This window comes from Trematomus bernacchii, unplaced genomic scaffold, assembly GCF_902827165.1.
Source record: "Trematomus bernacchii unplaced genomic scaffold, fTreBer1.1, whole genome shotgun sequence".
Lineage (NCBI taxonomy): Eukaryota > Metazoa > Chordata > Actinopteri > Perciformes > Nototheniidae > Trematomus > Trematomus bernacchii.
The window spans coordinates 4,945,069-4,970,900 of NW_022987524.1; the positions used below are offsets into that span (position 1 = coordinate 4,945,069).

A 25,832-nucleotide genomic window follows, 5' to 3' on the forward strand; every position below is an offset into this window, starting at 1 on the left:
CAGAGACACAATAAAAGAAAGAAACACTATGTATAGCCATGCATTCCGATGACTCATCACTTCCTCTTGTTTCCCACCCCTGGTGATCACAGTTTATATTCCCATATGCAATATATGACCTCAGAGCCACTCAGTTGGTAGAGCCACACTTAAATACTGCAAGTTAGAAAGTATGTGAGCTATGAAAGTTTCAAAATGAAACAAAGTCTTTGCTGAACCTAACAGACATGATGCCATTATGTTCTTCCTGAATATGTATGACTAAATCCTTGAGTGTCTTAAAGGGAAGCTGTTTATGACTAATGTAAGTGATTTTCTAAATGAACCCAGGTCATTGAAAAAGCAAACTAATATACATATATATAACGTGTGGGATTTAATCATTGATTGTTTCAATCCAACTTATAATGAATAGCAATTTTGCATATTTAGAAACGCTCCCACACACTCTTCAAAAATTAGGACTCTGGATTCAGCTGTCAAAGCACATTCTGCACACTTTTGACCATAACATTATGGTATGTTCTCTTGAAGAACATTATCAACAATCAACAAGATAATGATATGTTACAACATTCTATTATGTGCAGTGGAGAGAGATGGGAGGTTCTCCTAAAGATAAAGGTTGTTTTGGACACGCATGAATTACTTTAATAGAATTTACAGTCAAAATGTGAATTCATGCAACTTCTCAACAATTCTTAAAATATAATAGAAAATTGACTTTTCTTTAAAAACAAAAACTTCTGTTTAAAGATGGTGTACAGCGACTGTTGGTATCTAGTCAAAGGCACCACGTACGGTGGCCAACAGATGCGAACGCGTCCAATGATGCCAGTGTAAAAACTAAAATGTGTCAAAACACATTCAAATGAAGAAACATCTTCTCCAACTTGACAATACATGCACTGCGTTTACTGAAACCACTGCATAAATCAAACGCTGCAGATACAAACACTGCAAGGAGCTCAAAACACAGCAGACACGGGGACACTGAAAAGTGACGCACACAGCTGGGACTGGAGCGCTTTGTGACGTTCGGGGATTATAAAGATGGCCAACTCTCACTGATTAATAATGGGATCGCATGAGTCCTTCTGATAAATCTAAGTTAGCTAGGTAAGCTAGCCCCAAATGTCAACAAGCACTCTGGTCCCAGCTGTGTGCGTCACTTTTTAGAGTCCCCTGGTTTCCGTTGTGTTCTGGGGCCTCATTTATAACGCCTTGCGTAGGATTGACGTAGGAAGGTTGCTTACGTAGTACAAAGCAAAAAAATAGGTACATACATTTTCCGACATTTTCCGATTCACAAAACATTGCGTACCGGCGAGGGAAGTGTGTACGGCACTTCCTACGCCTGTTTCCCTTGATAAATCACAATCGACTCGTAACGCCCATATTTGCTTATAAATAGTCAAAGAAACGCCAATTCATTCATTCATTGTGACTGACTGCATGAAGAAGATCGCAGGAAATTACGACCGAACAGCTAAAAAAGACATCTCACACCGTGTCAGATTTTGGTTATTGTGGGGAGGTGGAGATAAATCATATTGTTTGGTGGATGCAGTTTGAACCAGAGTAGCAGCATGGAGGTCGGATCGTCACCAAAATAAATAAATAAGTGGTCCGAAAAAAGTTAATGACAAAAAACATACACATAACCTTCCTCAGGCAGTGTGTTTGTCCCGGGGACAGGAGACACCCCCTTGATGAGAAACTGTAAGAAATGATGGGGGAATCCCTCCGGAGTGTAGTCATGACGACTGGATCTGAATTATTTTGTTGTATTTGGTGGTTTGTGTTCCAGCTGTCGATCAGCAACTATATATCCATAATCCACCAGTTAAAGGAAATACAATGTGTTGTGTTATATTAGCTGTACAATTTACCGCATATGGTGTTCTTAGTTTCCATACCTCCTGTGTTTTACGAGCGACTTATCAAGTCTTGGCAAACGGCATAAAACACGATTAAACGTGATAGTATATAAAACCATGCTCGTATCTACAACCTATAGAAATGCAAAACGGCGTTAGTTTAGACGTTATTCTGTCCTCCTGCTTACCGCATCATTTATGAGAAAACATTTCATAACATGAACACAACATATTCGAGGTGGATTTAAATAGCATATCCGTATTTATTTATTTCTCCAAGTTATGTTTTTGTGTGCACTGAGGAGTCTCAAACAGGCGTTTGTTTAATCATTTTAAGATTGGCTTTAATCAATGTTTGAAAATGAATTCTTCATATTTGATAAATGAGAGGTAACATTTTATTTATGGTATTATTTCCACATATTTCTCTCCATTCTTCCTTCTGCCAACGGTGTCGCAGTTTCTCGTCTCTCCCGTTTGTGTGCTTAGTGCGTACGCATGGGTTAGAGTTTGCGTGGAGGACCGCACATTTTCCCGTTAGTTAGTATTTTATAAATCGCAAACATTGCGTAGAAACTGGCGTACGCCATTTTTTGAGCGTATATCCCTTTATAAATGAGGCCCCAGAGCTTCTTGCTCAAGTCCTCAAGTTGGTGAATTTTTCTAGATGCTGCGCATATGTTTCAAGTTCATGAAGATGTTTCTTAATTAGCATGTGTTTTGGCACATTCAGTATTTTCTATATTGACATTGCTTTTTAATGGTTTCTCCGAAAATGATCTGAAGCACAATGAAGTAAAACATTTTTTATTTAAGATGGCAAATGCCAAATAATTGAGCTGAAGGTGCAAGGAAGCAAAGAACCAAAGTATTTTAAACACATAAATAACTCTGGTCATAGAGAAGGAGGACTGTTTCCGTCCAGGTTTAGTTGTATGTGTGTTGATTTAAGAAAACCCATGCATAGAGAGGGAGTGTGTGTGTGTGTGTGTGTGTGTGTGTGTGTGTGTGTGTGTGTGTGTGTGTGTGTGTGTGTGTGTGTGTGTGTGTGTGTGTGTGTGTGTGTGTGTGTGTGTGTGTGTGTGTGTGTGTGTGTGTGTGTGTGTGTGTGTGTGTGTGTGTGTGTGTGTGTGTGTGTGTGTGTGTGTGTGTGTGTGTGTGTGTGTGTGTGTGTGTGACAGAGTGTGTGACAGAGTGAGAGGAGACGACAGAAGAAGCCGAGCGGCCGTCCCTTGACTGCTCTCTGTAATTACTCTCACTATTTAGAGAGCTGTGAAAGCTTAATTAAGCAAAGGTGATATTCTGCTTCCTGCTGTAGATCACACTGCAGATTACTCCTCTCTCTGGGGATGATTTACCATCTCACACACACACACACACACACACACACACACACACACACACACACACACACACACACACACACACACATTTTAGCAGCTCTTTATATATATCTATATATATATATATAAATAGTATGTATAGGCTTTTAATTCACCAAAGGCCACATATAATTAGAATCCTATTTAATTTACTTCACAATAACCATCCAAATAAAACGGTTAACGTAACATTTTTTAACCATTACGTGTTAACAATATCTTCTCCATATTTGTAATCTTTCAATCATTCATCGAATGCTTCCTTATATACAGTGTATCGGTTCAAAGTAAACCGATACAGTAAATGTTTTTCTCTTTTTGGTCCACATAGCAAACTCTAGTGGTAATATTGACATACAAATAAAATGAAATGCAAATCAGGCTTTCTGTCCAGGCCAAAGTTGTTTTTACTACGGGATGAGGATAACTCCATGTAGCCTTCCTTACTGACTTTTGGTGATACTGTTTACAGGTGGGCCTCTCCTGAAGCTGCTCCTCTGTCAAACCTGACCTCCTGACATTAACATATATTTCCTACCGACTAAAGACAGAGGTTTTTCATTTAACAATCGTAATCTGGCACAAATTGCCTTCTATCAGTACCAAAGCTGACAACACACTGACAAACCTGTCCTATACGGCCGTGGAGCCTTCTGCATCTGCAAGCTTTCACTTTAGAGAACTATCTCTTTAGATGATTTTAAACTAAAAGTCGGTGATCACTATTAGCTGCAGTTGCTGCAACTATCCAACAAACGTAGAATAAATAATATAATATAAAATATGTAAATCTGTCTAGGCTGGCACTTTAGAGGCTTAAGTCTTAATGTGACTACAAATGAAGGCCCCGTCCACACGGAGACGATTTCAGTTGTATCCGCTAAAGTTCTTTATCATATAGACCAGGGGTCGGCAACCTTTTTGATATGAAGTGCCATTCTAAAAAAAAAAATGTATCAGCGTGCCGACGATCGTGAATTATCAACGGGGGGGGGGGGGGGGGGCGGGGGGAGAGGGTGTTGAAGAGCTCGACGAAAACACTCGTGAAAAGTGATGTTTAAAACTCAGTTAATGCTCATTCACTGGCGCTTCCACAAACAACAACACCAACATAATTGTTACATTAAAATGAAGTAGCCTATATTATTCAAGTTTACATTAACTTTGGATAATAACACGGGGGAAATGAGCGGAAGCGCTCTCTTTTCCTCTCTCCCCCTCTCTCTCTCTGACAGCCTGTCAGTATCTCATGCAGCTCACTGATCCAGTAATGAGTGACAGTGAAGAATAAATATATTTATAACTAGTTCCAAAGGTAGATCAAATAGCTAAGTGTGTTAGGTCTAACTCTTAATGTGTGTTCTGCTCCGCTCACCGGTCCGTCACAGCGGGTGGAGCTGCAGGATTTATGCTTCACACACGTTGCATACCGCTATTTTATTGTCTTTTTCGGACACCTTAAAATACTGCCAGACTGGTGAAGCGATTTTGGCGAGCTTGTTTTGCCGCACACAGAGAAAAGTGTCATGTATGTTACGTCTCGCGATCGGCCTTTTTGAGTGGGGCTGCGTTGCGCGCATGGCTTCCTTCTGCAGGTAACGGGGAGACGCGCTCTGGCGGCGGTCTCGTTCAGGATCCGAAAATAAAATAAATATTTTGTACACTTATTCCACTTATTCCTAGTGTGCCACTGGTTACGGTGCCGCGTGCCATTGGTGGCACGCGTGCCAGGGGTTGCCGACCCCTGATATAGACGGTTCGTCCACACGAGGCCGAAACGGAGCAGCGGCTTCGGAGTCCGAAACCGATACACTTTGAAAACGGCTCCCAAAGTGGGTAAGTCTGGAGACGAAACGCTTGCGGCTCCGTGTGTACGCCCTATACGATCATTTCCTGAATCGATGACGCCGTAGCCCCGCCTCTCCCCACCTCTCCTGCTCACCCCCGCGTCGTTGATGCGTTTTGCCAACAACAACAACAATGGCGGATCACAGGGTTGCTTTCGTGCTCCAGACGCTACTGACCATGCTACAGATGTTAGTGCAAAATCTACAGCTCCTCTACCACAACCATCAGCAACAAGTGGACATGGAGAACTACATGAACTACATGTTGCTAAATCCACCGTGGAGAATAACCAGAAGGGCAACCAAGCAACCATGGCAACCATGCTTGGGGGGTCTTATTCGCTGCTTTTGGTGTATTTTGTGGCGGAAGTACAGCGCCACTTACAGGCCCGGCATATGTACTACAGCGTCTCCAGCGTCTCCAGCGGTTTCGAGTGGTTTCGAGCGGTTTCGAGCGGTTTTGAGTGGTTTCGAGCGGTCTCGTGTGGACGGACACGTTTCTTGAGCCGATTCCGAGTGGAAGGAAGACTTTTTTGAAATCGACTTCGGTTCGAAATCGGTTTTGGCTCCGTTTCGTCTCCGTGTGGACGGGGCCTAAAAGCACAAGTAACCAGGTGGCTAAATGATGCATAAGTAAGTAGAATGCATATTAAAACACACAATTCATTCGACTGAGATTTAATTTGAAGAATTCTCTAATGCAGAAAACACAGGATTTCTCTCTAAATGAAATGTCCATCCGATAGGGAAATAAGTAATCACCATTAATCTAAATGTTTATGCTGGATCATTTCAGTCATAAAACAATTATTTTTATTTCGAACAAATGGTCCTTTTAAATGATTTTTTAGCATAGATTCAAAGATTAATCTAATTTAATGATCTAATATATAGGGAAATACTGAAAGAACTATACGTTAATTGTGAAAAACAATTTTGCAAATAGGGTAACCTGAAAGCAATATTTCAGATGCAGAGTACACTGCTGTGGAAATAATAATGTATATGTATAATGAGCAGCAAGTTCACCTCTGGTTCTCACTGAAATGAGTTCAGGTTCACCACACAACGAGGCCATCTGTTTCTTAATGAGAGAATCAGACTACAGTTAGGGCACTTCCTGCTGCAGGCTGCGTGTGATTGGTCCATTTAATTCATGAACTCATAGCCGATGTTTTCCAGACCAATTCTATCAAATGCTGCTTCTCAAACAATGTATACATTTTTTTACGAAATTCAATCAGCAGTATAATATGAACCCTACTAATCTTTGCAAACTCTTTACAAACAACGGTCTGTGTGGATTTTCACTCGGTCACTTTGATTACAGACATCTACAAACCTCTGTGATTATTATGAAGACACAGTAGAGACTTTTCCTGATAAGGCTATATGATGTAAAACACAGAAATAAGAACAAACCTTTCTGCTATTTATTTGCCTGTCAGTATCACGGCTGTCAGTGTCTGTGACCTCACCAGCAGAATCTCAAAGTGCTTTGAGCCTTTTAAGTGACCTTCAGTTGGCTAAATTGAAACAAAAATGCAGGTAGAAAATGTGCTAATGGTTTGTCCTTTTCAAATATAGTCTTTATATTTGCAAAAACAAATTTCACTAAAACGACTACATAATAGACCAGTCAACTTAAAGTGGACCTATCATGCTATATTTGAATAATATAGTGTAGGACCATACCTATATAAGGCATATTTATACTTTTTTCTTTTCAAAATACCAAACAGATCATGCATTTTAGCCATGCCTCATTTCGCTCAATTTGCACTTTTTTTTAGCTCTGCTCTGCAAGGGCAGATTCAGTGAGAACAGCACCATCTACTGGCCTGGCATATGTACTACAGCGTCTCCAGCGCTTTAGAACGGCAATGGCCGTGGCTGTCTCCTCCTGATTGGTGGAGTTGGCCCAATAGCCGTAGCGCCACTGTCCTGACGTCAGGACAGTGTTCAAATCTGGATCAGTTTTTATCAGATCCGTTGCAGCCCCTTTTTTAGAGATTTGGGTATGGAGGAAAATAGAGAGGGTTGTGTTTTCTGACACTTGGTGAGTTCCCTGGAACACCGGGGACACATATTCATGTATAAAAGACGTACAAAAGTGCATTTTGCATGATAGGTACCCTTTAAGTAACGAGCCTGTCTTGAAAATGTAAGAAGTAGAAAGTGCAGGTATTTGTATTAAAAATGTAAGGAGTAAAGTACAATGTTGATACCAGAAAAATCTACTTCAGTACAGTAACAAAGTATTTGTAATTCACTGCTTCCAACCTCTGGTTCTGACCATGCAGTTTTGCCTTGCCTGTCTGAATCAAGTATTTAAATAAAGGCAGTTTATGTTGAGCATCTGTCTTCTGCATTTGGTTCCACCTTTTTACAACCTAGATCCTCTTTCAGTGTTGAACAATTACACACCAAAGCAAATGTATTGTATGTGTAAACCTGCTTGGTATTAAACCTAATGCTGACAATGTAAGGGGAAAAGGACACAGAGTGAAACCTTACTTGAGAGTGGTCATCTCGGTGAGGGAGGGCTGTGTGGCCTTCAGGTAGCTGGCCCGGCGGGCCTGCACCTTGGGGAGGGGCTTGGTGAGACTCTCCTCAGAGTCTCCGCTGTCGTCCTCTGCCATGGCTTTGACGTAGCTGCCGCTCCTCATCCTCCGACACGGGATGTCGTCCTCCTTCCCCAGCGGAGAGAAGCCGCTCCACTCGTCCTGAGGGACCTGCGGCCCGGGTGCAAAGGTCAGAGAAACACAGTCAGAGTCCACTCCATTGCTGTCGGAGTCCCAGCCACCAAACTGGCTAGCTAAACTGTCCTGATGGTACATGGAAGCTACAGAAACAGAGCTAACATGCTGTACAACAATACACACGATACACAGCTAGCATCCACAGACTGGACTAAACTGATGGCTGGCATTTCTTTGAATCCACCACTCTTTCACACTCATGCATCCGTGCACAGCGTTCACACCGATGTGGTGCAGGCTGTCGGCTCATTAGCACGAACAGTTTGTGAATGTGCTCGAGTCAGGAGGAAATTTCTCTCTGGCTAATTCATACATCTGCTATTCAGGAGCTCAGAACACAGAACTGTGTCAATGCAAGAGCACAGGATGTGTGTGAGCATTCATGTGTGTGTGTGTTTATGGTATGTCTGCACTGATCTGACCCCAGGACCCCTTTGGTAGTTGAGAAAGAAAGTATTTGGTAACATGCTGACTGGTTTGACTGACAATATTGCACAAAGATAAATAAATGAAATGAACAAAATCCTATCTAAAAAATAACATACAGATATGTGGTGCATGAATGAGTCCTAATACACAGAGATGAGTTAGCATTTTAAAACTTCTGGTTCCATAGTCTCGCAGTTAACATCTTATTGAATTTGTTTTGGTAAGATGACTGAAATAAGGTCTGGGGTTATTGACATAGAATATGTCAGTAAATACTCCAGTGGTGGTTTACACCCCAACAAAGATTCTATGTATCATAATAACAGCGGTTGCTACATGAGACGTACATTAGCGGCCTTTAGCTTAGCGGTGGTGATGCGCAGCCATGTGCCTTTTTTTTTAAGCTTCAAAATTCAAAAAAGTGGTGTTAATATGTGGATATTATCCTGCTAAATAAAACGTTTAAGTATCATGACAAAGACCTTCTGCAAATTGCTTTCTGTGGAGGGAACACTCGTGATGCTAACTTCAGGGACAGCCTCCCACAATACAACATCACTGCACCACTCTATAACATTCACATTTGAAAGAACAAAAAATTGAAGCAAATAGATGTAATAGTTTGTTAAAGGTCCCATGTCATGGCCATTTCTACTGATCATAATTCCATTGTTGATGTCTACTAGAATACATTTATATTGTGCAATGTTCCAAACTCACATTGGTTTCTCATACAGCATCTCTGTAAAGTATGTGTATTCACTCTCTGTCCTACACGGCTTGTTGGAGCTTGTTTTCAGAGTTGAAATGTCCTTTTGAAATCTGAGAAAAAATACTTTACAAATGTATCAGTCCCTACAATACCATATCAAAAGTAATACTTATTTCACATAAAAGCAATTCAATGTTATGAGGCAATAAACTAGATTATAATCCCTTGAATATTCTAGTAATATTATAAAGGGAATACATTAAGTCCAAAGTGATCTTGAACACTGGATCAGCAATCATTAAGAATTACTTTATTAGATTGTCTTCATTTTCTGCTTTCCTACATTATGGATGATAATATTGGCTAATAAATCTACATCTTCAGCTTCACACAGGTCTGATCTATGGTCCTCCCTGACAGTGAACGTGTTGACTCCTAGAAGGGGAGCACAGGTGGAGCTAATAACAGTAATGAGAGTCCCTCCATTCAGCCGGGTTACTGACCTGACGGAGGGCAGCAGGTGCCTGAAAGAGTGAAAGAGGCTCACCTGTCAACCCTGTCTCCTAAAAATTACATTCCCACAGAACTAAACTGCATTCTCAATTACGTTTAGCTAGAAACGTGTTTTCTCCCACATTACGTTTGTTTTGGACGTATCTCAAATACGTTTACTTTCTACATATCTTTGCCATTTATTGTCTTGCTTATAATAATGATAATAGTCATTTATTAATATAATTTTAGAGCAAACACATTTTCGGGGTGGCGGCTCACTGTTGTTCAGTTTACCAAATCCGTTATTATGCTGGTTAATGGGTAAATAATCACAAATATTGTTTGTAGTCGTTTCATCTCTCTCTCGATCACAGAGGCTGTGTGCTCCTCCGTGGCGATGACGGCTTGCGCTAAAAAAATTAAATAAACATATTTGTAAAGTTGGGGGACACAAACAGGATTTCGAAAATAGCGGGGGACATGTCCCCCCTGTCCCAGGTGGATATTTTACGCCATGCGTGTGTGTGCGTCAAGTGCAATAAATATATATGCAAGTTGCAACACACAGAGTAAAACTCTGCCCCTCATGTGCTGTATAGGCTGGCATGATAGGCTGTTCAATGGGGCTGATGTGTTGTGTAGATTCTGCCAGAAGGAAAATCAGCGGGGAGGTGCCACATTGCTTTTCTTCCAGACTGCAACGCTGGTCCCGCAAATCAAGCAAGAACGTGATTGGTCGATATTCATTGTGGGGGTGGGGGGAGGAGGGGTGTTAGATAGATATAGAGTTGTAGTAAGTAGATAGAGTTCGCTATGATTGAGGTTTCGTTTATGCATAGGGTAGATTCTTTTAATTACATTTCCTTTTTTGTTTTGTGTATTTTATACATTTTGGATTTGCTTGGCGAGCTATTTTTAGAACATGCCCCGCGGGCGACTAAGTGCCCGCTGGCACCGTGTTGGCTACCCCTGCACTGGACTATCCTTTACAAAAGGAAAGGAAAACTTGATGTCCCACAACATTTACAGGGACGCACCAATCTGAAAACAGCATCTTTCTTTAACCCCATGATCTTTTCTTTCTGAGATTAACGAAAAGTGGAAAAAACATAGGACCTGATTTTTCTCAGAAGCGTGAGCGTCAGTGAAGTGATGTCTTTCATCTTAACTCTTCTGCATCTCAACATGCTGCCGAATTGAAACTACCGATAATAACAGCAGGTAAAGCTGTGACAAAATGCAGAGGTGGTAGAAGTACTCAGATCTTGTACTTGAGTAAAAGTAGAAGTACCAGAGTGTAGGAATACTCTGTTACAGTAAAAGTCCTGCATTCAAAATGTACCTCAAGTAAAAGTAGAAAAACATTAGCATCTAAATATAGTGAAAGTAGCGACAGTGAAAGTAGTCATTGTGCAGATTGGTCCATTTCAGAATAATATATATGATATGTTTTATAATGATTGATCATTAAAGTGTTCTCAAAGCTGGTAAAGGTGCAGCTAGTTTGAATGACTTTGTATACTGCAGGGTAGCTTGTGAATTTACTCCAGGTGGAACTAAAGTCTGATTTAACACTTGGTTATATTTCACATCAGTAATCCAAATCTGTAAAGTAACTAAAGGTATTAAATACATGTAGTGGAGCCAAAGTACACCATTTACCTCTGAACTGTAGTGGAGTAGAAGTAAGAAGTAGCAAAACAATTTAAATACTCAAGTAAAGTACATGTCCCTCAAAATTGTACTTAGCTACAGTACTTGAGTAAATGTACTTTGCACCACAGCAACATGATGCTTGTATCTAGTTCTAACATACATCCCAACACAGCTCATTATATTTAATTAGCCACACCTTTTAGCGTGTTTGTGCTAGCTGTGGTGAATCCAGCACCTTCAGCGGCTCCAGACCAGAGGCCAGAGTGAGGATCTGACAGACTACAACAGACAGCAGGAGAATTGCACCGCTATTGTGACTAATTATATATGAATCACAGAGGAAAAGAGGCTGAACTGATCTGCCGGGCTCAATGTCTTTCTCCCTCTGCATGTGTGTGTGTGACGTCAAAGAGACACAAATGAGCAGTTTGGCTATAAAAAGAGAATGCGGGGAAAGGACCAGCTGCAGGAGCATCAGCAGCTCTCACCCACGCACAGCCTCACTTCACTGCAGCGCCACTCTCTCCTGCTGTAATGAGCGAGGAACATCGGAACACAGCGGAACACAGCGGAACACAGCGGAACACAGCGTAACACAGCGGAACACTGCGTAACACAGCGTAACAGCCTCACTCTGTCATTAGTGCACATGCTATTGTGGGAGATTTGGTGCATTTCTGAGACATCTGTGTGTCCGTGTTCTGAGAAATATGTGCATGTGACAGTCAGTGACAGTGTGTTAGACTGAAAAAACTGAAACGTTGACTTTAATTAAGTGTATTATGTCAACAATTTCTCATCACTGTATTAGGTTAGTTGAAAGCAATATTTAGCAATAGTTGAACCTAATATTTTCAATTCAAACTTAATATTATTCCTTTCAACTAAACTAATAGATTTATGTGAAATCTGTTCATATCAATTACAGTCAATGTTTCTGTTTTTGCAGTACAACCAGGCTTGGGGGTATCTGATAGAAAAAAGGTAACTGTATTCCCCTACAGTTACATTTTAAAATAAAGATCAATATATTATAGGGAGAATTGCCGCCTGAATTTTCTTATTGGTTATTATTTAATTTAAATATCATTTTACAAATGCAGTTGTTGATCACCTGATTTATTATACAAAAATATTATGTTTCATTTCAATTAGTCTATTAACCAGAAACACTTATAAACTACTGTTTTGTCGTTTAAGATGATACATTTTGTATCCTAATTATCTTGGTCTCTGTAACATTGCTCTGTTTTCTTACATAATACACCTAAGTAAAAAACATCTTACTGATATTTCCTTTCTCTTGTATTTATTTGAATTGCATTTGACACTATTGGTGTCCACAGCACTCAGTATATATATGGTACAGGCTGTGGATTGTTTCCTTGGCAACACCTGTCTGTTTGGATGGCTTAAGGCAGCAGCATCAGAATAACAGGTATTGGAACAGAGAGGCTGAAGATAATAATTTGCAGATTCAACATATAGAGCCGGGGGGATGGGGACAGCTTTAATGTGTTCAGACACCACTGAAGCTGTGTTTGGTCTGCCGCAATCAAAGAGGACTATATTGTTTGAAAGGGAAATGTCGGTCTTCCTCAGCTGTTACTTTAATGCTTAGTGTTAGAATTTGTATTTATTTGAGTGTGTGTTTTGAGACTTGTCTTTGATTTGTTCTGTTTAATCCTGAAAGCCTCTCTCTCTCAGAAAGTGCCTCACTGCTGTTTACTGAGATCTAATTCACTAGCTGTCTAATCTGCACTTCAAACAATCCTTCTGTGTTGTATTTGAACTCATCTCAATGGTTTTGTCTCTACAACAGAAAAGGACTGCTCATGTGTAACTCTTGGCCTTCTGTCCTCTCTGTGTCCACTTTGGAGGACATCAGGGCCTTTAGGGAGGAGGTGTGTCACTTTGACTTTTCTCATCTGTCCACGACCAGAAGGCAATGTTTATTTTTACAACCATGATCTCCATCTCTTAGTTTTTATTGCCTAACCTTAACCAAATCTTAAAGTAAGACTATTGATATGTGTTGATCACAAACTACTGAACTAACATTTGCTTTTTTGTGTGTCCAAGTAGTCCTGCTACTTCTGTTAGGTGGCAATACTTCTGTTATGTGGTCGGCGAACAAAGCACTATTTCTTTTTTTAATCGTTTTTTCCCCACTATTTAATTGAAGTACCACTATACCATAAACGCAGCTTTAAAAGACAACACTATAAAAAGAATACACCGTTATTTTGTCTTGGGTTGAACAATCTTTCTAACGCAAATGATCCTATTGATAGTTGGCGAGCTTGCTAGTAAGCTAGCTGGCTAACAGCAGCACTTCCTGTGCGGGAACACCAGCAGATTTAAAGGTCCCATGTCATGCTTTTCCGGTTATTACCCGTCCCCTTGTGTGTTATGAAGCTTTTTCTGCATGTACTGTAAACGGTCTGCAGAGTCACAAACCCTCAAAGTACACCCTGTAGCGAGTAAAACTCTAACACAGAAAAGACCTGTCTATGCTGCCCCAGAACGCCTCGTTGGAGATTTCTCTTTTTCCATTTTTTTCTTCCGGGGCCTAGTGATGTCACTAAGTCCAAATGGACCAATTGGCTCACAGCCATAGAACAATAGAAACACCCTCTGCCAGGGTGGACTCGCGAGCAGCTCAGGAGTCCGCCCCGCGAGGCCCCCGCGAGGCCCCCGGAGCGGACAGTGTGATATATCCCAAGTGCCATGCCAGTGGACACCGCGGTGCTCAGGCTGAGCTCCGCGGTCCCGCCAACACGGCACCCAGACCCCACGCAGCTGTTTGTCCTTACTGGTGTCATTTTCTGGTTGCTAACAAACGCCATTGTAACACATAATCACTGATGTTCAGCTGTAACGGTGGTTGACTAATCAGAACAGAGTGGGCGAGCTGACCAATCAGAGCACAGTGGGCTCATATGGAGGTGGGGGCAGGAGCTCCAACAAGCCGTTTAGGACAGAGAGTGAATACACATACTATACAGAGATGCTGTATGAGAAACCAATGTGAGTTTGGAACATTGAACAATGTAAATCTATTCTAGTAGACATCAACAATGGAATTATGATCAGTAGAAATGGCCATGACATGGGACCTTTAAGACAACACTACACAGTTGAAATGAACACACTGAACAATTGTTCACAGTGCACAACATGAAGTGTGCAAAGGGAAGTCGAACGATTACGTATTGGAACGGTAGCACAGATAGATTCAAACTCATTTCACTTGCCTCTTTTTTATATTTCTGTCACTTAACAATATCTGGTCATTTCCTGTTTATAGTCGGCTTTAAGGTGAACTGATTCAACCCTTGGATGTCAGATGGACGTTCTATAACAACTTGCATCTTGAAAAGCGTTTAACAATACTTAAAAGAATACAGCGGCACTGCTTTCCATTGTTCATAACATTCAGCTCTTAATTATATTACGTGGGTCTATAAACACTCTTTGACTGCATGGTGCAATTTTTACAATTATAAATTCAAAACTGAACAACAATGGTGTGCTTTCACTTTCTGTCACTCCTGGCAGTATGTTTTAAATAAATGTCTGGGTTACAGTTATTACATGAGTCATTCTGCTGCTTGTTGAGACGAACAGATGAGAGTCTGAGCCACAGCTGATCTCTTTGTCTCTCCCCCGCTAAGATCTACTGGATCCAATCTGATCATCCATCCAATCAGCATTGGTTTCTCTTAAATACATTTTTTGTGTGGATCTTTTAGGATTCAGCAAATACTTTCCGAGTGGTAGAATTTCAAATAATGACCCGGGTTTTTCAAACATTGGCAGATGATTGATCTTTTAGAAAGTGTTTTTAAAATATGAGAAGCACAAACTGGTTTAAAGTCTGAAATAATATTATGTAGAAAGGCCCAAACCAAAGATATGCCTCATAATGTGTTCAATGGATAACAACCAATAACTTTTTTTTAAAAACACATTTGATGTCCTTTAGGATTCTGATAGGCTGTTATTATGCCACATCGGTGCAGGATGTGTTAAAGCTTATTGACAGGAAGTTCATTCCTGTCAAAAAGTGGCAAAACAGGCCTTATAAAAAGTGGGAAGTATGACATGACTAATTATTCAGAACAAGGTCAGACATGGAGGAAAGTATTCAGTATGCATTTTCAGCTAATTGTCACCAAATGAAATGAAAGAAGCTCAGGAACACTGTACAGAGAAATAGAATACATTCCTGCTAGCATAAAGGCCCAGACAGTAGAGCACAGTGTACTGTTCTAGTGTTGCTGATGTATGTCATACATGTGTGCTGTACTGTAAATAAGAATGTCTAATCATACACACACTTACACACACATTCAAAACACAAGATCATCCCACACAGTTGAGCACAGGTAACAGAACAACACTAGCAGGTGCTGGGGAGATTATTAACGCTTATAGACAAAAACTTACCGTCGCAACGAGTCGAACGTTAATCCTCCTTTGACCTCTTAGTATTTCCCAGGTATAGAATTTATTAAGGGTGTCCAAAATATATGTAATTTATTTGTACTTATTCTTTTGTTATGTTCTGTACAGTAAAAGTCAATATAGAAATGCAGCTCAATTATTGCCTGTCTTTGATTGTGTTCCTGAAAGACATTGCACAGTAGATTTAAGATATTCTTGTCTTTCTGTCCCAAATGTTAAGGGTTTATTCAACACATCTGATCTGAACCCAGTATTACATCCTATCAAACCCTTTGCTGAATTCATTTGTCACAGATTCTGTTGCTGTTATAACATTCGGTCTGCAGAGAAGGTAGAAACATCTCTGCTCAGAGGAGCAGCCCAGTTCAAGTGTTCACAAGTTAATACTGAACATAAGATATACAAAGTTGATTACATATGTACTGGACACACTGAAATAAGTATCTTTCATTTAAACATGGATGCACGCAATTTTGTTTTGTTCGCATCCACTTTTAATTGCTGAAGTCTGATTGCTCCATGTCGGCACATTGCTGCTAAATGAAGGGACCCTCCACTTACCAAAAGTAATAAACTCGACCCAATTCAAATGTAAATGTAGTTCTACTATTGAGTTACATGTTCAAACTCTACTTCCTGTATATAGTTAAACATCTCCCCAACACTTAGCTCAACACAGCACTTCACAAATATAGCAAGAAACAATCCACAAACAGTGAGGAAAAGATAACTGGCAGAAAGGGAAGCACTACTAAATAAAAAATGAAGTCTACAAACAGGAAGGGATGTCGTTCTTCATGAGGTCATGTCATCACCTAGCATTCAGAGAGTAAGGCTACTGACTCTGCACTTACTTCTCTCTTCAACTCAAAAGGAGGAAAAAGGAGGGAGAGGAGAAGGAAGAGGGAGGCTCTCCAAACCAACAGGAAGTAAAGGAGGAGGGTGGCAGGGGGTTGGGTGGGGGTGAGTTGGGTGAGTGGAGGAGAGGCAGGAGGGGAGAAGTGGGGGAGAAGAGGGAGGAGGTGGCAGTGGGGTTCTGATGGTGGGGGCAATGATCCTAAGGCTGTGGACACACTACAACCTTTTTATATTACACGACTCAACATTTGTATTGAACTTTTCATCGATTTAGATCAGTGTAGTGTTTAAGTTCGTTATAGAGATTTAGCTTGTTGCGTTATTCCACCGTTCAGCCACACTGCTTGTTGTTTTCACTTGTTTGTTATTTGGTTATTATTAAGTACCATCCGCCAAACTCAAAAGTGTGTGCCGTTATGTCTTTAACGATATTAGTTAGATTGTGTTACTGTTTCTAGCACGATCCCTGTCATTTTGATACAGAAATTAGCATAGCATATAACGTAGCCTTTATCTAAAGCAGTCACTAGTTCCAGGTGGTAAGAGTACCGGTGTTTGATCAAATATCCATGTATAACATTCTTGCTGTATAAATCTTTTATTATTTCTCGGATGTTTTGAAGCAAAACGTTTTAAGTGAATTTTGCCATCCAAACATAAGAAGCTCTCCGGCAGTGGCTTAGTCAGTAGGGCAGTGACCATCAACTGGTGGCCCGCGGGCTACATCCGGCCCGCACGGCGGGGGTGACTGTGGCGTTGGCGGAGTGGTTAGTGCGTTCGTTTTTACGTCTCGTGAGTAATGTGTAGTACCGGAGTCCAACAGAGAGGCAGCAGCTGACTGCAGTAGACTGCGTACTGCGTAGCCTTCCCTGACCTGAAGAAGAAGTGATCCTTCGTTAGCCTGAAGAGTCTGCTTTATGTGCGCAGTTGCAGTAGCCCCGCTGCGAGGCTCTGGCGAGTTGACAGTACATGGAGCATGCTCCACTAGCACCCCCTCCCCCCCAACAGAGTCCCAACAGAGAGGCAGCAGCTGCGGGACAGTAGCCTGCGTACTGCGTAGCCTTCCCTGCCCTGAAGAAGAAGTGATCCTTCGTTAGCCTGAAGAGTCTGCTTTATGCGTTTATGCGTTCCGCAGCAGTACCCCCGCTGCGAGGCTCCGGCGACTTGACAGTACATGAGCGTGCTCCACTAGCACCAATAGCTGCCCACTGCTCCTAGTACTAGACTCCTGGTACTAGGATGGGTTAAAAGCAGAGAACACATTTCACTGTGTGTGCTGTGTGACCATTAAAGAGGTTTTCATCCCTCCGATTCTTCTTCTAAGAAGAAGAAGAAGAAGAAACCCTCATTAAGGAAGTCTCTCTCATTTCGCTTTGATTTGTAGACATTGTCTTGGTGATAGTTAATGAAAGATGGTATTTCTACTTATATTCTCAATATTAAAGCATGCAACACACATTTCCCAAATTGGGATCAATAAAGTGCTACCTTATCTTATCTTAAACAAATCATTTTTCAGGTCTGTCTAAGCTAAAATATGTCATCTAGCTAGCCACCATGCTAATTTAGTTAGCTAGAACATTTTAATCAAGCTAGCTAGCAGGTTCAATTTAAAGCAAAATGATCAACTACAACAACAGACACACATCTAGGCGCATCACATCTATATGTGAAGCTTTCCCCATCTGCTATTGACTTTATGTTGTTCAGTTCTCTGAATGTTATTTTATCTTTTAACCGACTGTCTTCACAAGAGTAGGAAATGTGTCGACAATGTAAAAAACTGTAGGGAATGAGAGATTATAGTCTGTGATACATTGACTGGGATTAACATAGTGGCATGTTTTAGAATAGATCTGTAAAGGAAAGCTCTCAAATCTGTGGAACGTTGTAATCTTGTAATAGTAATGAGGAGTCCTCAAAGTGTTGGTATTGGTGTTTCATTATGATTTCTATCCAAATATAATCATCATTTATTCGTTTTCTGAGGGATTTTTCCAAACATTAGTGGAGTCATGTGTTTATTTCACTGTTACACAGATTAGTCAGTATAACTCAATCAATAGAGAAGGTACAGTTCACTGCCTGATTTTTACTCAACTGTCCATTAAACAATATGCAGATATTAGTGCTTAAATTATTAGTTGAGTCATTGGTAAGTTGATCAACAAAAACATCTGCCACTATTTAATGATCTGGTAGTTTTAACAAAAAACATGTGGTTGAAAATGTTGCTGCTTCCAGGTTTTGAAATATGATTATGTAATGTTTTTTCCCCTAATGGACTTCTATAGCCTCTTTCTAGTCTTTCCAGCACTCCAGAGCTTTGCACTGCATGTAACCATTTACCCTTTAGCACCTTGTATGGCTGCCTTACAAGGTGCTAAAGTGCTCATCATCTAATCTAAATCTCATTCACACACACCGATGGTTATTCCTTCCCATGGGGATTGGAGGAGCAAACTTCCAGTCTTTCGATTTCTGGTCGAGCCACTTTACGTCCTGAGGCACAGTCCATTTGATGTGATTGTGGAATTCAAAATCTTTAGTGTTTTGAATGTTGGTCAAAAATGTGTTGATGTGTTATCTGACAATTTATAACACAAAACAATTGGTAGATTAACCAATTATCAAAATAGCTGTTCATTATTTTTCATATAACATACTGAGCTCATTTACATTTTGATGAAATTATTTATATATATATATATATATATATATATATATATATATATATATATATATATATATATTCACTGAAACATTTTCGAAATCGAACGATCCATCTATTTGTGGTTTGTGATTCCTGGCATAGGGACAATAGGTCCCTGTACACCAGGGGTCTCCAACCTTTTTTAGGATGAGAGCTACTTTCAAAAAGTAAAACAAGTCGTGAGCTACTTTTACTCCTCTTTTTGTTGTTTTTTGCAGTGTATATATTTAGCACATTTTAACATTATGATATGCTGACCTTTAACCTTTGTGTGCTGTTTGGGTCTGTGGGACCCGTTTTCAGTGTTTACTAAAAGAAAAAGTATGCAATTTAATTATTTGAACCTGCTTTATTTGGGGGTGGATGGGCCTCACCTCCTCTAGGGGGGTCCTCACCTCCTCTAGGGGGGTCCTCACCTCCTCTAGGGGGGTCCTCACCTCCTCTAGGGGGGTCCTCACCTCCTCTAGGGGCATGCTCCCCCGGGAAGATGTTTTTTTAAATGTTGAAGTGAAATGCATCATCTGAAGCACTTTGAGCACAAGATGAATTGATGGAAACAGCTCTCCACACTCAGATGAAAGGGAGCTCTATACTTTTCAATAATCCAAACATCTTTAGAATATGATCACAACCAATAACAAATCATTTAAACTGGTTTATTCTTATCTTATGTTTCCTAGTTAGCATTCTTTCTTTTCATTTATGCATATTTGACTAATCACTACCCTTTTAAACTGTTTTTTTTTACTGTCCTATAGTAGTAGCTCTCTCTCTCTCTCTCTCTCTCTCTCTCTCTCTCTCTCTCTCTCTCTCTCTCTCTCTCTCTCTCTCTCTCTCTCTCTCTCTCTCTCCTCTCTCTCTCTCTCTCTCTCTCTCCTCTCTCTCTCTCTCTCTCTCTCTCTCTCTCTCTCTCTCTCGCTCGCTCACAGAGGCTGTGTGCTCCTCCGTGGCGATGACGGCTTGCGTTAAAAAAATAATAATAAACATATTTGTAAAGTGGGGGGACACAAACGTGATTTCGAAAAGTGGGGGGGGGGACATGTCCCCCCTGTCCCCAGTGGAAATGACGCCATGCGGTGCCGCTCTACATTGCTTTTCTTCCCGACTGCAACGCTGGTCCGCAAATCAAGCAAGAACGTGAGTGCGACTAAGTGCCCGCGGGCACCGTGTTGTACATTGGTTTTTTCTAATTATATCAGAATTGTCTAAAGTTGCATGTTAGTTGATGAACGTGGCTTATTTTACATTATGCCTAAAGCCCTTATTTAACCAGTTGTAGTGTGTCCACAGCCTTGATATCAGTCATGGCTCCAGTCATGTAAATCTCCATTTCTGTTCCAGCCAAACACTAACTCAATACAGGGATTTTGTTAATGAAGACCCTGTACTTTGACCCAGAGTAGCCTACTAAACTGGGATGCAAGTCCACTGTTCAGTTGGAAGGGTTGTCATTTAGTAAAGTTTGGTGATGTAGAAAAACATAAAATTCATGACATAAACGTATCCCCTTTCCATAAACATAGGTCCCCATCTGTGTCATTAAACCCCTTTTACACAATACATACATTAAGAGATATTTAACCTTTAAACTGACATTATTATTTTCTACTTTGAATCCTACAGCTCACTGAAAGGTTACTATACTGAATTTTAAACAATATAATAATCTACCTATTCTGATTTCCTTACCCAATGCATTTGACCTTCTTCTTTGGGATTCTTAATATTTCTCAAGTGTTAGGTTGGTGCCCTCTTGGTTTAACTCTTCACATAACTTTATGGATGTTATCCCTAGATGAGGAGGTATTGAGTTTCACCAGTGTCTCGAAAGCCAACATTATTTCAGTACTCTGAATGTCTAGCTGCCTAAAAGGTTCCCAGAATACAGCAGCAACGCAAGTCTTTGCTCACCCTGAAACTGGGGGAACGTCATCCTTCTAACTGTATCCAAAGAAGCAAACATCCATTGTCCTGGAATGAATTACTGGCATTCCTGCTAAACTTGTACAAAATGACCCATGTGAAAAAAATATATAAAAATGAATGTGCCAGGACAACAGCTGTGCACGTTCTGGAACTTGTGGCTGAACATGTAAGAACTTCAGAATGGCCACCTGTCGATTACAGAAAGAGATTCAGATTGGTTTGCCCTTCTCTAACTGAAGTGTAGTGTTTGGTAGGACTGAAAACCTGAAGTTTCACAAGACTGGATTCCACTGACATAAAGGAAACATTGGTGAGGAAAGTAAGTTGTGGAGAAAAGGGAGGCAACAGAGGGTGGGAGTGGGGGTGAATCGACTGGTGTTGGATTGGGAGTGGGGGAATTATTATTTACCTGTAAGAAATGGCAAGTGCGCTCCTGCTGCTGACTGCCCTTAGATTTGACTAGAGCTCTATCTAGGTTTAGGTTACCGGGTCCTGCGCTGGCTCGTAGCTGGTTGTGGCTGCTGTTGTTGGTGTAGACCTCTCGGGCCCTGCTCACCGTTAGGCTTGACGACCACGCCCCTTTCTTCACAAGGGGCCCGTCCACAAGACCCAGTGGCAGCAAGGAGCCACTTCCTCCAACGATACCGCCACCGCTGTTATTGCTGCTGCCACTAACTGGCACGCACGCCGACGACGACGCTGTGTACTTGACATCGTTGTTGCTCCGGGAGACTTTGAGTGCAGAATGGTGGTGTGTGTGGCCGTGGTGTGCGTGGGTGTGTGTGTGCTCGTTGAGTGTGCCATAAGGGTCCATCATGAAGTACTGCTGGGACTGCGAGGAGGAGAGATTGGGGAGGGGACTCTGGGGGTACTTGTCATGGTTTCTGCCGGGATAACGGCCCATTGTCATGGCGATGGGTGACGGGGACATGGAGGGTGAGGGTGAGGGTGGAGGTTGGTGATGGTGAGGGTGGTAGAGACACAGCTCCCGTTCTAGGTTGTCATCTGAGCTCCAGTACCCGGAGCCTGGAGCAGATGCCGAGCCGTGGAGCTGGTGGTGGTGGTGGTGGTGGCTTCGATGCTTGGGCTCTGCTGATCGACAACGCTCGCGGCTCTTGCTGCGCTTCCGGTGGCGCACTCCCCCTGGTGGAGTTTCACCCTCTAGGCTGGCCCTTGAACCACCACCACCACCTCCTCCACCACCAACACCACCATTAACGCTCCCATTATTGGCCCCCTTGTTGGATTGTGTGTGGTGTGGCCCCTCCAATGAGTGTGACTTGGTGAAGAGTTTCTGGACCGAGTGGACCAGGTGACGGATTCTCCCCGGGCTGTCATTGTTGATGTTGTTGGCCCCCATCCCCCCACTGTGGGCCAGCACTCCTCGTTTGTACTGCAGTGTGTGGTAGCCATCTCTGGAGAATGACTGCTGACGCTCAAACGGGTCCGCAAAGTTTGCCGGTACCCGGGTGGGCGCTTTACCTCCATAGCCCCCTCCACCACCTCCTCCCCCTCCTCCTCCTACATATGGTACCATGGCCAAACCCTCATCCTTTACCTCAGGATGGTGAGATGAGGAGGTGGAGTGGCACCTCCTTGGGAAGGTTCCATATGGGACGATGCTGTTGCTGTCAGAGGGGTACGGGGAGCGCTGAGCATTGTAGTAGGCCAGCTCAGCTGAATGCGGCATGGGAATGGGCACAGGCATGTCGTTCTGACTGATCAAGTATGGCTTGCGGTCTACGTGGTGACCCAGTAGATCGTATGACGGTTCATAGGAGACCACGTGATGGTGACTCCGACTACTGGACAGGCCTTTCATGACAGGGGGAAGGATGGGTGGATGTGAAGAGGAATGGTATGGATGAGAGATGCCGGCAGGCCTGTGACCAGAGAAGGGCTGCAGAAGACTGTCCCTGAGAGGAGAGCTGCAGACTCTGGAAGACAGGAAGAGAGAGGAGCCATAAGACTGACAGGTAATGCAAGGCAACAAGTAACAGCCAATAACAAGTCAAACCATAGAAAATATTAAACCCCTCATTTCAAAGATTGTTGCAGGAATGAATCCTTAAACTTTGAAATTATTAAGCATTTTACCACTTTGGGTTCCGTCGTCCTAAAGGAAAAGTTATTTAAAGTTTTTATTGTTGGTAAGATGCCTCAAATAAGGTCAGTGGTTAACACAAACGTAAGAGATTTTTTCCGTTTTGATCGACAACAAAAAAAATATGTCAGTAAATACATAACTGGTGAAGGTCTGAAACATATCTGTGTCATAAAAATGTCAGTTGCTAGTCTGAGATAAGTCTAATTTAATCATTTCGCAACCGCTTTTTCATGGCAAACCTTAGCCGCCTTTAGCTTAGCGGGGGTGAGGTGAAGTCATGTGACCATGAAGTACTTTATTTATAACCATAAATTAGCTTGTTACTTCTGGAGATTGCATTTAGCTTAAAACAAATTACTTAATGCAATTCCAATGGAAATATGGAACCCCTTGCGGTGATAACTTCTGGGTCAGCCTACCAAAAATACATTATCACTGCACTACGCTATATGATATTGGTGTTGCATATCGTAATACCCTTTGACCTTTAATTATAATAACCCTGTGTGCGCCAGATAGCTGTTTTAAAGATCAAAGTGAAAGGCATCCAAACATCACAATCAGCATAAATAATGTGCAGGGCATTAGGACACTGGTAAAACCATGAAACATGAGAAACCAACATCAAGTAATAGCTTTTGAATTAGTCTTTACTTATCACTTGATTTTGATTTCAGATTTATTCACCAATAAATCTATCTATTTAGTTGCTTATCTTGGGCAGGATTTGGGGACTGGAGCCTATCCCAGAATACATTGTGGGAGAGGCAGGTTGACCCTGAACAGGTTGGATGCCTCTCACAAATAGACACAATAGGCGCTTTCACACCAAGTACTTTGCCGTAGTTAGTTCATCAGAACTTAGTTCATCAGAACTCTTTAGTTCTGATGAACTAAAGAGCAGATCGCGTTCACACTGGAATAACTCCCTGAGGGAGGATTAGGCAAATGAAGCCGCTGACGTCACTTCTTCTTCTTCTGCTTTGGGTTTACTGGTAACATTTAAAAAAACAGTGGTTCCAGTTTGTGCGTGGTGAAAGCTGGCAAGCTAAGACTTTTGAATTGGACATGACTGCACCTTAATAACTTGTAACACTGTTCTTTTATTCAGATAAAACAGGAGTGCTTCCAACAGCCTGATCTAATGTTTGGCAAATGCTGTGTAGCAGCTTTAATTAACAAAGCTTCACATTTACAAGTGACATATTTCTTTAAACCTTTGTTTAGCCGGGCCTGCTATTTGAGCTATTGTGCATATTGACTTAATACGCACAACAGTAACAGTAATTTGTTAGCAGTAAAAAGCTGAACTAGGCACAGTGTACACAGTTTGTGAAGAGAAGTATAGTTAAACATTAGTAATTACATTAGTAACCACAAAAGCACAGGTTGGCTTTGTCCCTAACCAAGAACATGTGTTTTATTTGTTTAGACCTCATTAATATCATCACCAATAATTCTGTATTGTTTAACTTCACTGTGGTTAGAGTTAAGTGAAAAATTGAACCAACATTTCGATGTGTTGTGAAACCATAACTTCTAAAGAGGACATGTTCTGGTCCTTTTCAGGTCTCATATCAGTATGTAGTGTCTCTACTTTAAAGAGTCCTCTCCTGCTGATGTTCAGGTGTATATCAGTATGTAGTGTCTCTACTTTAAAGAGTCCTCTCCTGCTGATGTTCTGGTGTATATCAGTATGTAGTGTCTCTACTTTAAAGAGTCCTCTCCTGCTGATGTTCAGGTGTATATCAGTATGTAGTGTCTCTACTTTAAAGAGTCCTCTCCTGCTGATGTTCAGGTGTATATCAGTATGTAGTGTCTCTACTTTAAAGAGTCCTCTCCTGCTGATGTTCAGGTGTATATCAGTATGTAGTGTCTCTACTTTAAAGAGTCCTCTCCTGCTGATGCTCAGGTGTATATCAGTATGTAGTGTCTCTACTTTAAAGAGTCCTCTCCTGCTGATGTTCAGGTGTATATCAGTATGTAGTGTCTCTACTTTAAAGAGTCCTCTCCTGCTGATGTTCTGGTGTATATCAGTATGTAGTGTCTCTACTTTAAAGAGTCCTCTCCTGCTGATGCTCAGGTGTATATCAGTATGTAGTGTCTCTACTTTAAAGAGTCCTCTCCTGCTGATGTTCAGGTGTATATCAGTATGTAGTGTCTCTACTTTAAAGAGTCCTCTCCTGCTGATGTTCAGGTGTATATCAGTATGTAGTGTCTCTACTTTAAAGAGTCCTCTCCTGCTGATGTTCAGGTGTATATCAGTATGTAGTGTCTCTACTTTAAAGAGTCCTCTCCTGCTGATGTTCAGGTGTATATCAGTATGTAGTGTCTCTACTTTAAAGAGTCCTCTCCTGCTGATGTTCAGGTGTATATCAGTATGTAGTGTCTCTACTTTAAAGAGTCCTCTCCTGCTGATGTTCAGGTGTATATCAGTATGTAGTGTCTCTACTTTAAAGAGTCCTCTCCTGCTGATGTTCAGGTGTATATCAGTATGTAGTGTCTCTACTTTAAAGAGTCCTCTCCTGCTGATGTTCAGGTGTATATCAGTATGTAGTGTCTCTACTGGGACATGTCTCCATGCTTTAATGTTCA

General features: G+C 41.4%; 1 protein-coding gene across 1 annotated transcript in view; it reads right to left on the reverse strand.

The window, feature by feature from the left end:
- Positions 1-22,967, reverse strand: part of LOC117473091 (disks large-associated protein 1-like) — an 81,678-nt gene extending 58,711 nt beyond the window's left edge. The window contains exons 1-2 of the mRNA XM_034118578.1: positions 21,540-22,967; positions 7,627-7,844 (exon numbers count right to left, since the gene is read on the reverse strand). Coding sequence (XP_033974469.1) covers positions 7,627-7,844; positions 21,540-22,952 — 1,631 coding nt within the window. The 5' untranslated portion in view covers positions 22,953-22,967. The remainder of the gene's footprint in view (positions 1-7,626; positions 7,845-21,539) is intronic.
- Positions 22,968-25,832: the final 2,865 nt, after the last annotated feature.